This window comes from Nomia melanderi, chromosome 12 (assembly GCF_051020985.1).
Source record: "Nomia melanderi isolate GNS246 chromosome 12, iyNomMela1, whole genome shotgun sequence".
In the NCBI taxonomy this organism is placed as follows: Eukaryota; Metazoa; Arthropoda; class Insecta; order Hymenoptera; family Halictidae; genus Nomia; species Nomia melanderi.
In genome coordinates this window covers 1,262,803-1,277,363 of record NC_135010.1, presented here as the reverse complement: position 1 = coordinate 1,277,363, position 14,561 = coordinate 1,262,803, and the positions used below count along the sequence as shown (strand labels likewise).

At 31.2% G+C, this 14,561-nt stretch overlaps 1 protein-coding gene across 8 annotated transcripts in view; it reads left to right on the top strand.

The window, feature by feature from the left end:
- The window catches only part of LOC116426355 (putative G-protein coupled receptor CG31760), a 151,996-nt gene extending 137,646 nt beyond the window's left edge, over positions 1–14,350 (top strand). For 2 of the 8 annotated variants that reach the window (XM_076372846.1, XM_076372845.1), the window contains exons 14-18: positions 892–997; positions 1,120–1,263; positions 2,652–2,834; positions 2,936–3,418; positions 5,003–14,350. In XM_076372846.1, the coding sequence (XP_076228961.1) occupies positions 892–997; positions 1,120–1,263; positions 2,652–2,834; positions 2,936–3,397 (895 nt within the window). In that variant the 3' untranslated portion in view covers positions 3,398–3,418; positions 5,003–14,350. Of the gene's footprint in view, positions 1–891; positions 998–1,119; positions 1,264–2,651; positions 2,835–2,923; positions 3,419–5,002 lie in introns of those variants that run through there. The other 6 variants (XR_012999876.1, XR_012999879.1, XR_012999878.1 and 3 more) reach the window with 6 other exon arrangements.
- The last annotated feature ends 211 nt before the right edge of the window (positions 14,351–14,561 follow it).

Sequence of the window (14,561 nt, the reverse complement as noted above, 5' to 3'; positions counted from 1 at the left end):
CTCCACAAAGTTGCGAAAAATCAAAACAATTATAGAATTTTTAAGTTTTAGAAAACTTTGGTTCGAAATTCTACTGAAATCCACTCTTGTACAAAAATTCTAAGTACGTTATGATTTGTTATTGTGATTTTATTAAAATTGTTTCAAATATGAAATATCTTACAAGGAAAGGTATCGGACCCGGATATTTAAAAAATTATGAACATTGTGTGTAAGTAGAGCAAGTTAAGCAATGTATTAACATTGCAATTTTTTTCGTGTCGAATTTCACTTTGTAGGAGCGAAGCCACCCCTTGAAAAAAATGTAAATTTTTCTTTCCCGTGGATTATCTTGAAAACGGAAAGGTACAGCGAAAGAAAGTTGAAACGAAAAATACATTGTTCTTTCGCATATATAAAATCACAAAATAAAATTTTCCAAAATTTTAAATGTGTATTTTGAATTTTAAAAATTTTACTTTGTAGTTTATATACGTGATAAAACAATGTATTTTTCGTTTCAACTTTTTTCGCCTATATCTTTCCATTTTCAAGATAATACACGGTAGAAAAAATTTGCATTTTTTTCAGGGATGGCTTTACCCCTTCAAAGATAAATTCGGCACAAAAATTGCAATGTATTAGACTTGACTTACTCTACTTACACACAAAATTTCATAATTTTTAGTTCTTATTGCTTTTGAAATTATTTATTTATACACAATATTGATAATATTCCGAGTATTCTTATTCTCAAATTTTTATTCTTTTAAGATTTATATGTATATTGAACATCTATAAACTACAATAAGTAAATGAAGTCTAAATATGATATGAAGAAAGCACTCTTTTTGAAGCCACTGTTCATTCGTAATATTGTTAACTTTAAATCTCAATCCTTTAATTTTGCAGCGTCTTCATTTTCCCTCATGCCGGGCCGGATATCAAGTATCTGTTGGGATTCTTACGTACACAACTTTCTACTTCCGTAACCATATTCCTTGTGTTTGGTCCCAAGGTATGACATACTTTTTATTTATGTACGTGAAATTTGATGAACAGCTTATGTAATACAAAACTTTTCTTAAACGCATATTTTCGATTTTTTTTATCGATTGTAACATAATTTACAAATTATAGGTAATTCGAGTATTGCGAGGTCAGGGAGATCAATGGGACAGCCGCGCGAGAGCGCGCGGAGTTACGGCAAGTTTTTCATTAAATGGAACAGGCTTGCTACCTGAAGAAACAACGGATTTAATTCAGGAGAATGAAGAACTTAAGGTAAATCATTCTCACGCAATTTTCTAAGTTTTAAGGTGTATAAAGAAGAATTGTTTTAAATCGCGTCCGCGATAATACGTTCTGAGGTAATTAACATTAGAACTACTGTGTCCGTCAAGACGACGGGTTATAGATTTTTTTTCACAATTATTGATATTTGAAAAGTATTCATTATTCGAAATGATTTCGACAATAAATAGTTTCACCTAAATACTACAAGTAATATCTGAAGAAATTATAAAAAAATGTATTGTTACAATCTTTATAAAGATTATATATCAATCACAATAAATATTCGGTAGTTCTATTGTTAAAATTGGTGAAGGAGCCCCGTTTGTAAATCATTACCAACTTTTTAACAACATTCATGTTTCTTAATAAAAAAAATTATTTACATTATATTTAGTTTAATAATGGTCGGTTACTGTTAGTGTAAAGCGATTAATTAATAGAACAGTAACATATATACAAATTAAATATTATGTAAATAATTTTTCTTAATATATTTAATAACTTTTCGTATATATGTTATAGTTCTAGTGATTAATTGGTTTATACCAACGGTAATCAACCGTTATTAATAATTCAAAACTATCTTTGGTAAATGTCAGGAAAGGACTGGAAAAATACCACGCATATTCAATTTGTGTTTTGTATTAATTTATATAAAATATTACTTTGTCAAAACTTTTCTGTACACATAAATAAGTAATTTATGATCAAATATATATACAATTTTTGTTTTGTAGTAATTTATGAAACAATATCCTATTTTCTGTAGTGTAGTTTTGCCAGTAAAAATGATTTTGTTAAAACTTCTTTCTGTACACAAACAAAGAAATAATTTATAACCACGTTAAATGTGGTGTAATACAATGTAGTATAAATTTGTTCATAGATAGTAGAAAATAGTGAAAAAATGTTCTTAATAGGTGTACCAAGCTACGCAAGTAATTATTAATAATTACCGGTAAATATAATTATTACAGTTTATTATTTATATTTACCAAAAGATACAGATATTATTAATAATGGCCGATTATTATTAATACAAACCGTATTTATTATATCAACTGTAACATGTACATGCACACATGTTTTCAGTATATTATTATCAAAATATGGTTCCATTAGTCCGAAGAATCTCTGTATAAAATTTGCAGTTGTGTTATTTATAAAGAATCAATCAGTGCATCTATATCGATGAGTTTGAAGTTTTATAGATGAATGATTTTGAAACAAATTTTTTTATCGTTACATATAACTCTTAAAGCAGTGCAACTTTGCCATGAAAAATTGTTGTACATAATTGTAAATGACGAAAATATTTTGTTATTTCAATTTAAACGTCTCATCTTGTTTACACATGTTTATACCGTACGGTACAGGAGGAAATTCAGAATTTAGCTGCACAAATCGAGTACATGAAGATCGTGCATATGCAAATGTACAATCGCCACCTAAAACCGAAAGCTGGTGGCTACTTCAATACTCATGGCCATGGACATACTCATCCGTCCTCGGCACAAAGTCCCATCGCGAAAAGTTCGACAGCCAGTTTCATATTGAAAGTATGTATCTAAGCTATCTTATTAATATTTGTCGGTTATTTGCAATAAAACGAAGCTAGACCGAGAACATATAAAAAAATACAGTGAAGTAAATTATTGAGCAGACAGCTGTGGAGCGAGGAGCGTCAGCGGCCGCAGCTGCCGCGGTCGAAGATTCAACTTTTCCCTCTGGAAGCTTGCACAGAGTACGCAGAGTGGAATTACTGAAGGAACGAAAAGCTGAAAGGGAAAGGGAACGTGAGAGGGGACGAGAAAAGGAACGAGAAAAAGAGAAAGAGAAAGAGAAAGAGAAGGAGAAAGAGAAAGGAAAAGAGAAAGGGAAGGAAAAAGCGAAAGAGAAAGAGATAGAACAGGTGGAGAAAAAGGATAAAGAGAAGGAGAAGGAAAAAGAAAAGGAAAAAGAGGATAAGCAAGAGAAAGAAGAAACGGAGAAGAAAAAAGAAAAGGAGATACAGAAAGAGAAGGAGAAGGAACAACTAAAGGAGAAGGAAAAAGAAGTTGAAAAAGAAATGCAAGAGAAGGCACAGCAGGAAAATGTAGTAATGACTGGAGAAAATGTCTGACTAGTGCTACATAGTGATGAGGTAAGATGTTCAATTACTTATTAGCAGGAATTGAAAACTGTTATGATATCGGTTCTTGAAACAATTATGAAAAACTAAAATAAGTCATAACTGTTACTCCGTATATTGGTTTCAGTTTCAATTCTTAAGAAAAAGTTCAGAAACGATTTTATAATCGTTATTTTTCGGTTCTTCATTTCAGATTTTCATAATTGTTCCAAAAACCGAAAAATAATAGTTATAGAACCGATACAATATTGGTTCTGAAGAACTGGAACCGAAACCGATATAAGTAGCTTAGAACCGATATACCGAATGACAGTTATTCATAACTTATTCAAGTTATTTATAACTGTTTTAATCGGAACCGATATGTAATTGTTTCAAGCAGTGATTTTCAGAATTTTCAATCTCTGCTTATTAATGCTTTAAAGGTTCATGGAAAAGGGATTTGAAAAGGTTCTCTTAAATCTCTTAAATCATGGATAGTAATATTTTTTACGCAAATAAACGAATAATAAACGCCTATATATATTATTAATTACTATAAATATTTAGAGCATTTTTAGAGTTCCTACAGTACAATCTTTTCGTTACTATTATTAAATTCAATGAATCTTCTTATATTCTAAAAATGATCATAAACATTCTGTTCAACTGTGCCTACAATACGTAATTTAAGATTTCAAATTAATTTGTTTAAATAAATATTTTCACACTTGCAACACGTATAATAACAAATTTCAATGGAAACAAGTAGAATTTATTTTGTCAATATTATTGTCAATATTAATTAAGTGTTTAAGATATGTTTTTCGGTAATGTAATTATTATTTGGAAACTATATTCACAGTATGCTTTTACACCTTCTTAAACTTTAACAGTAGGAGTACCAAAAACATTGATCGAAGTAACTCAATTCGATTTCTTTCTTCCCGGTTATTGAAAAGACGCAGATGATTTTCTCGGACATTATTAAATAAATTAACTCAGATACACTCAAGTTAGAGCATAAGCAAATTAAAATCCCGATAAACGTATTTCCATAGAATTTACAAGGAAATACATGATACTCAATTTTACTACTGTGTGATTCCATTGTTAATAATCTTGCATATGCATAATACTTTAAAAGAATATATATATATTCAATATTTTTAAGAATCCAAACTTTTAATGTATTCAATTATGCGTAAATTTTATGGGTTATTAAGTGTCATTAATAACAATTATTAACTTTCGGTAGTGTTTTTTTCTCATTATTGTCCAAGTAATTACACCTGTTGTTAAAAAATTTGTATGCTATTGGATTGGTTTCATTACAATAATTATTAATCAAATCAGAGATACTGACCACCGGTGATCGCCGTAACAGTTAATTTATTAGAATAGATTTTATTACTTACCTTAATAACAAACAAAAATTATTAAAATGCTAACCAATTAAAAAAATCGTATTACTCATATGTGGTTATATTTTCGTGTCTTGAATATTTTAATTTTTCAACCAATCTTTGTAAAGTATTGAAAATTAGAATCTTGTGTTTTGGTTTTCTTTTACTTGTACAAGCTTACTGTTAGTTTTTATATTCTTTTAATTCACAGATATGGTTGTGACAAATGCAGTGCACTAAGAAGAATGGCAAAATGAGAAATAGATGTGGTTGTGCAAATAAAAAACACAAAAAAGGGCGGAAATTCAAATGGTACCCCTTAATGGATACGCGACGCGCAGTGTTTATATGAGCCGGTATAGTTCAATCAGTTAATAGTAGATATTAAAATATTTCATTTATATAATTTGTTCGTGACTGCAATGTTTTCTCGTAACATTATCGGAAATTGTTTATATTATACCAGAAGACACCAAAATTATTATACGTAGTGATTAAAAAAGTGTAACTTTTAAAGTTACACATGTCATTTTCCTTATTCATTTGTATTGTTATTATTATTAAATATTGCACTTTCATGAACGTTACAGAAGACTATCAAAATTCCAAAGATTCGTATATGTAAAGCCATAAGTTAAAGATCCTTTATACATTCCATAAGCAACAAAATAATGTATTATTTAGTGAGATAAATTATTCTTGTTATAATGTTGTTATTTAAAGAAATAATTCATAAAGCAAAAGAAATTCTAACTGTATTTGTGACGGTCATTCAGTTGCAATGAATATTTTATTATGACAACTCAAAATAAAAGTAATCTTAGGTTATTATGACTTTTGTCATATTTTCATTTTATTCATGCTATGATGAACAGTATTCTACGATTCTTATTTCAGTGCCATCTCCATAACACATTTCTTTCGAATTCTAAACCAAAGAAATAATTCTGTATTTATTTGATACAAAAAATATTATAAATAACTTATGAAGCCCTTCTACGCAATTGTAAATAGAAAATTGCCAGTACTGTCTACGTTGGCACTTAAAACTAATAAAATTGTTTCAATATAATGTATATTAACAATAATACCCCTAATTTTCTTATTGCAATTGGCAGATATTAAAAATTGCGTGGAACATACCTGAAGTAACTCAATCCTTGTGTCAAATTCATTTTACTTTAAACGAAAGGTCATTAATGTAATTTAAAAATTATTTATTAACTTAATTTTGGAAATAAGAGATCTTTGTACGTTCAAATTCTCTTAATATTCGTATCAGCCAAATGAAGTTTAATTTCCGTTTTATCTATAAATAAGTTATTAATATTACGTGTATACTCTTGTAAAAGCTATGGTCGAAACAATATAATTAAATGCTCATGTTAACTCTCAATATTAATCAGTTTTATCTGTTTATGAAGATTATTCTTCAAAAGCTTTTAGTTGTGAAAAACAGCTCTTATATTTATAATGTATATTCTGTCTAATATTACTGTTATTAAGCTTGAGATTAAACAATCAGATTGAAGAATTTTGAGATATAATATTAAAAACTGTGAAGAACTTGAAGCATAATTACAATTAATTTTCTAATTTAATAATACATTGTTTAATAATTGAATTGAGTAAAACTTTATAAACGAATTGTTTCTATAAATAAATAAATTTTTCTATTTTTTATTTCAACACTAAGAGAATAAATGATTTTGTTTCAACTGTAGCTGGTGTCGTGATATGTGTTCACATTCGAAGAAAGCGTGACATTGTTATTGGACGGGGTAGCAATTTTATGACGGATCATAAGATCCTCTCCCCACCGTAGAGAGCACTGACAATAAGTTATAATATCATTTCGCAAGCAATTGTATCCTGCGTATGCGAGCATGCATGAATTTACGTCGACGAATAAAACCATATCACAGTACGTATTGAATAAGAATTGAAATTATCAATTTCTAATCGATAGCGTCACTTAACCCTTTACTTGGCAAGTTTCGCGGAACGCAATGGTCGCTTCGAGATACCGTGACAGCGAACAAATAAAAAAAATGAACATGAAACAGCATGAACAATGGTATAACCGAAGAATCATCTATAATTCATACTTGCACACGTTTCTTCTTTCACCAGAAGAAGTGGAACACCTGAAGTATCATGTATGTTTTGTATGCTACAAAATAAATTCTGTAACTTTATGTAACGAAAATATAAAGAACTGAAAACAAACCTGAAAGTATACGTCACGATTAAAACGGAACATAAAGGAACAGTATAAATTCATGTTGTTTACAAGCAATATTTCCGACTAAAGGGTTAAATATTGTATGCCGAATATAAAATAAAAGAATTTGAAGAACGATTGCAGCATTAGTATCGGCGAATTCGTCGATGTTTCGATACATGTATAAATTAAGGGTGTAAGGATTGCTCTGAGAGTGAACAGTTTTATGTATTGGCGCGCAAATTCGTAGTAAAATACCTTTTTTCCATGAATAATATAAATCTCGGTTGTATTTAAGATTGGTCATTTTTCGATGATTCCCGTGTGTTCATTCTTTTCCGATTTGAAATGTGATAAAACGAATACTTGAATTTATTTTGACCTTCTATCAGTATTAATTATTCAGAATGAAAATATACAATACAATGTCTAACCGATTTCTGTTGATTGCGTGGCATACTATACTTTGTAAAATCAAAAAAAAAGCGTAGGTGTGAGACAGTTGAAAGTACACAAAGACTAAGAGAAATCGTTGTATCGCACAAAGTATCGATAAGTAACGAGCACGTAAAGCACTTTATTATATGATTGGACTGTAAAATTACATTGGAAATATGTCATAACGGACTCGCATTTTATACGACAATAAGATACAATCTAAGATATTTTCTCGTTACTAATCATCTGAGAAGCTCACGACTTGTCATCACGCGAATGATTCGTTGGTTTGAATTTGAATCACTGAAAATTCCGCATGCTAAGTAATAATGCGTCTGTTATTTGTTAAGTGCTCTTGTGTGTGACAATTTTGACGCTGAAGAAGTTATACATCCGACTCACTAATTGCATGTTGTATTCTAGTACAGACGAATTGATGAACTTTTTATTACATCAATCTTCAGTTTGCTAGCCAGTGAAAGAAACATTTGCTAATACAGTTATTTTATAATCTTAGACTTTTTGAAGCTATGAGGCTTACACACTTATTCTTAACAAATGTTTCTCATTAATTTATTTTTACTGAAGACTAATTTAACAATAATTTTCATTACACTTTGCCTTATATTGGGAGAGAATATGTTAGAACAATTATTATACATTTTGTTGTAAAATATTATAGTTAGGTAAATGGTAGATCTGCGTATTTTAATTTAACGCGACGATCACCTCTTCTTTACGTTTTGCCTTACAATATTGAATTACCGGTTGCTATGATTTTAAAAAGTATTCAATAAATATGAATATTATTCCTTTTATATATTTTATAAGAATATATTAACAATAAAGTAAACTCTGACGAGTCTAAGCAGTCTTTCTAAATCTAAGAATTATATAGTCATTTTTGTTCGCAGTAACATAATTGAAACTACCAATCTGTGAAATACATTGTGTAAATTATATATTCTATCATTTTTGTAAAAATATTCCAAACAAAGTAAAATGATTTTGTTGGATATACATGCTGTACCTATTTCATTTTAATGTAGATATGCTCTATAAATTGAATTTTTTTAGTGAAATGTTCATATCCTTTTGCAGAAATTGAAAAAAAAGTATTCAATATAAAAATGAACAAATTATTAAACCGCTATAGGATCGATATCCATATTTACGTTATACTACTTACTTATTTTCTTCAAAGTTTATTGATTTTTCGATTTTCTTGAAAAGATATTCTGCATTTTATTAAAAATACTCTAAGTAAACATGAAATACTTATAAACTCATGTAACTATTTATTATGAAAAGAATCATTGTAGCGTACATATTTTTCAAGAGTGCACAGTTTTTAATTATTTCATAGTTTTTAAGTTTGTGAGGTGGTTGATGTAATAAATGAAGTTCGATGTCTCGGTTAATGGTGAAATGAACTTATGATGATATGCCAAAAAATAGTTAATTAAATAGTTATACATTCGAGCGCGAAAATTGCCACACGGTTGGGGTTAATCGTTCAAATAATTATAAATACGTATCGTGTTGAAATACACGAGATGTTCAACAGCAACGGTATTTGTACGAGCCTGCCGAGCTTAAAACCATGTATAGATAAAGAGCAATGATCGAAAGAGCGATCATTGAATTGCGAATGAATGTAGACAGCGACTCTTTAACATCACTTTAGGGGTTTACATTTTCACTGTGGACGTGATTACAATAGGTAACTGACCGCGGCCAACACGTATCGCTGTTTGTGTCTAAGGATATTAATCGTATATATCGTCATTGTTGATTATATGACTAACTCACGAGTATCATGCCATGTTTGTAATTAGGGCGTTCCTGTTGAATACAATCGATTCAATGGAAAATGATTTTTCTATTTTCCTTCGACGGAGGTTGATTTACGGAATATCCATAACTGGTAACAGTGTTATTCAGTTATACTTTTTCAATTTTTTGTAAATGTTGTGTGTCTACACATACAGGGACCCACAAAAATATTTGTACAGTAAAGACACTCTGATAAAAATAATTCTACTTCGTAAACGAATCATTTTATTGCAATGAATATTGCAGAATATTTACACTAAGCGATGTTTAGATTCTGTAATGTATTCAGTAATTTGAATAGAAATTCATAATATTGTAATATTTGGAATGGATGAATATATTCGTGCAGTATAAAACCTGCTAATAAATAACAAAGAAATACAAAATGAAATCTTTTATTGCGAAACGAGTGAATTTCCTTTTATAATTGGTTTGCTGTGAACTTTTATTTAAATTACTAGATAATGGAATATAAAATTTATTTCTTTATATTTCCGTGAGATGATTATTAGTTTAAACTTGTATTATCCACTTATAGAGTTGTCGATTATATCTCCTTTATAGTTTCTTCACTGTATAAATATCTTTGTTTGCCCCTGTACTTATCATAAAAATGTATATTGTCAAATTGTGATTATATACCTTATTTGCAAAAGAATTGTTATACAAATATGAACATATCTTATTTAATGAAAATCAACGTCACATTAATACTTTCATGTATTCTCATCTTTTCTAAATATCTCTACTAATAAACTAAATGCAAAACAAATCAACTAATACTAATACACTGTTTAAATATTCATTTACAGAATATTATCAATTATAAAAAAAATATTATAATGTTGTTTGGCTTCACTGACATTCATTAAACTGCTTTTCGTTTTATGATGAATATATAATGTCACCTTCATTTAATCTGAAAGTTAATTAATCTGTATTAATAACTTGTAATCTCATGTAACTATCCAACATTACAGTAAAATTGTAATAATTCAAGGTGAATTTAATTTATTTATACTGATTTGATAAAATTGAATATTAAGTAAAATAATTGAAATTTAATATAAGAATGAAAGTGTGTGAAACAATTATCAATGGTGTCCATACTAGAAACACAATTCTTTTAAAAACAGTTGTCTGCAGGGGTTAATTCGACGAAGGAAAATAGAAAGAGAAACGTTAATATTGCGGATTGTCTGGATCGAGTTTATCTCGAGAAGTAGGAGTAACCTGCAATATAACTGCGTCCGTATACAAACTGGAAGTACGAGTAGTTTAATGGTAGAACGACGTTAACCGAAACTACCCAAGTTGTTACCGCTTAAGAAGTTTAGGATAAACATAAGGCTAAAGGTGAGTCGGTTGAATCGATGAAAAGTTTTAAAAATGGAACGATCTGGATGCCAAATGCCAAATTGGTATAAATACGATTAAATGACTTCGGAAAGAAGACTTTTTAAAGAAATAACTTTCCAGAAGCGTTGATATCGTCATAGGTATTTAATAAATGGTGTGTTCATAAAATTCTACAAATGGAAAATGATAACGCTCTACACCAGAGTTGTCAAACTGTTGGCTCGAAACCATTTTCCCTCTTGGCCAGGTCAGCGAGAAGCGACCTCTTCATAATTTTTTTCCCTTCTTTAATTGTTGCGAAAACACCACTACGAGCAGGCTAGTCACCCTTATAAATAATAGACAAGTGTAAATACAGTGCAGCTCCCACGTTCATAGCAGTGACAACCCTGCCAAAAGTGCACAGGGGCAAAGGGAGGCGTCCACTCGTAGTGCTCGCCCCGGTAGTTATCGCGCACAGTGGCTCGAAATCGTCAAACACTAGACATTCGGTAGAAACACAATTTTCTGTTTCTGTACTGTTACATTACATTTCTATGTATACTATTATTAGATACTATTATTAGAACAAATATGTATTTGCAACGTAAAACCGTATTTTACCTATAATTCAATAAATTTCATTTGAAATTTTTGATATTTATGTAAAGTAATTTTTAGATTTTTGTTCGTAGATAAATACCTTTTGTCTACTATTTATTATTCTGTTGTCAAATGAATGGATATTTGTTCTACAATAACAGTAGAAGTAAAAAAGTAGTATAACACTACAGAAACAAAAAATTATTTTTCGGTCAAATGCCTAGTTTTTGACGATTTCGACCCGCTGTGTGGCGGCTCAGTTTCCGCACATCGTTATTATTGGCCGAGCCGCGTGGTGAAGAAATCAGACGGAGCAGAATGCAACGAAGTGAGATGTACCGTCCGTTGCAGTGAACCTGGAACTCGTGACGTCATAGAGGTGAATACAGTCGCTCCGAGGAATCCAATTGCAAATCCGGAAACGGTCTTTTACGCTCTTTGTCGCGCAACCCGATTAGTATGCGTAAGCGCCTCAACGAATCATATACCAGAACCGAAAACCTATGTGGGCAAGGCGTGCAATTTCGAATCTGACCACTCAGACGAGAGTGGCAGGTTTGCTGCAACAAACGGTAACGAATATTGATGTCGGATTTCGTTTCTAGGCAACGGCGGCTTTCTATGTTTACCGAATCCCGGAGCACGGATGCTCTGCTATGTTTCTTGGAAGGACTAAGGTGGAGGATGCGACTAATACCCCTTGCCGCAGTGCATTTAAACACTAAGACTGCAGGACGGACCAAATTGACCCAGTTCGGAATTTTTATTTTGCAAGTATTCAAATTATGAAGGCACGTTTGCGAAAGATTTTTTATTAAATTTGTGTATTTGCGCAGATGCAAGATTAGTCGGCTTTTCAAATCTCAAGAAATGTATTGTTCTAATTTTTATAGAAAATTGGAAATTAGGCACTTTAATTGCTCGGTAGTTTTAGTGCCAAACCTGATGTCGCTGTTATAAACGTGGGAGTTACATTGTTGTTCCGAATGGGACTCGGAATAGTGAAGCCCGAAAAAGGCGGAATCACCTTTTTCCCCCACTCCGCCTTACCTCTTCCACTACCTCATTCCCCGTCAGCGGATATCCCCCGACACCATCGCAACTACCACAGAACGCTGCGGTAATGCCAAAGAGAGGGTAACTGCAATCGCCTTAATTTTCCTGATCTAGCCGCACCGACTCGGACAACTCTTGGAGTAAGAGAGGGATCCGACTGATCAAGAATTAATTCTTAGAGGAGAGTCAGTTCGACACCCCTACTCTACATGATCTCATACATATTTCATCGATTCCACCATAAAAAGAAGTACGTTCGATATAAATAACATGTAGATGGTAATAATAATTTGAAAAGGAAAAGCAGGGGTGACGTTAATCCAGATAAAAATATCTAATGCTAAAAGCGCGCACTAGTGATTTAATTGTTATCTTTATTATAAAGTTTCTGATTTAGAGTTGATCTGTACTATCGGTCCGCTTAGAGTCTGCTCAATATTCTTTCAATGCTTTTGGTGAACGAACGTAAAATGAAATCAGACTGGGATTCATAGTGTGCACACATGCGTTGTAGAGAATTGAAAGATATTTGATCGAATCGTGAGTGGATCGAGAGTTGACCGATAGTGTGAATCGACGCTTGAACAGTTACTCGCGTTTCGATTTATGCATATATTAATGGTTTCAATTGCTTTTTGCACAGCACCTCTGCTCATTATATTATGTTTTGATTATTACTATCATATTTGTTACTATACATAAGTATTGTATGTATTTGCTGGTTTAGTTAAAGATGCCAAGAGGTTGTTAAATAATAAAGAAATGGTAAAACTAATTGGTTATAAGGAGGTCAAAGCACATCATTTTATAAACAATTTTATGAAATTGCGTGATTTATATGGAAAAAGTACGTAAGAGATTGACGTAGGAAACTGACGAAAAGAAAAATTTCATTAATACTTCAAAATGTAACAGTGGAAAGTAGATTAACGGGAGAAATAAAAGCTAAATCAAATCTTAAGATGTCGAAATGGCGTATACAACAAATATTGTAAAATAGAAAACACATCGTATGGAGAAAAAAAGGTTTCAAATTTGCCTTTAACATAACAACATAAACAACCAATACATAATTTCGCTAAAACTCGATTTGGCATTGCATTTTCCTCAAATCATTCCAATAAAATTTAGACACGCCTGACCCATCCTAGTTAAATTTTTTCTTTGTTCAAGAAAATGATGTTTTTCCATTCATTATTTCGAGGTATGTGAATTTTAACAATATTAAGTTTTGATTGTCTTCATTTCCGTTTTCGGTCTCGTTTCATTCGGGCGGACATTTCAGAAATTACATCTTAATGAATTCTTTAATTCATCAGTAACATTCAAAATTGTGTATTAAAAGTTGCTAGTGCGCGCACGGCCGTAGCCACTAGGAAGTCGGCGCGATCAATTTCTTTTTGGTTGACTACATAGAGCGTTTATGCAAAATATCCATGTCGCCCACACTTCGATATAACTTGCGACAAATAGTTTGAAGAGAAAGAGGGGCAGAGAGAATTATGCTTTCGATGTTGCTGTTGTAACTTGACTTAATGTTAGTTAAAAGAAACTGAAGAGAAGTCGAAGCGTATTAAAGTCGAGAAACATGCTGATTCGCAAAGCGATGGTGTTTAATGGTCGGTCTTGTAATTGAGACATATCTCGAGATTAATTTCGATCTCGGACAATCCTCCGATCGTGATTCTCAACTATTGACATCGGAAGTGTTGAAACTAATTGTAAGATACGTTTTAGCATAACATACAACGCGACGAAAATGAAATATATGATTACGCTGACCGAAAATAAAAATCCGTGACTGTCCCACCTGATCCTCCAAAAAAATAAGTCTGTGTATAAACGGAAACTAATTTGTAAAGACATAATGTATATGTAATTTGTAAAAACTTAATGTATAATGTAATATATAATATCAAAGAATATAAAGATAAATGGAATTAACCTGAATATCGAGTAAAAGTGTAAAATATTAAATAATACCATTGTTTGTTTGTGTTTCTACATGAACCATATCTAAATGGCTCAAACTGAAGGAAAGCTACATTCTCCCCGGCTTCAATGATTTTTTAATACACCTGACCTTTGATTTACGCGGACTTGTCTAACGCGAGCTTCTGTTTTACCCGCTAAATTAAAACACTGTTTACACTAGGGGTTGCCAAACCATGGTTCATTGGATGATTGCAAGTAGCGCATTGCATCCTTGCGTCTACTACTTATTCTTTTTAAATGTTTCAATAAACGTGTGTCTTTTGAACTCATGTAAATTAAT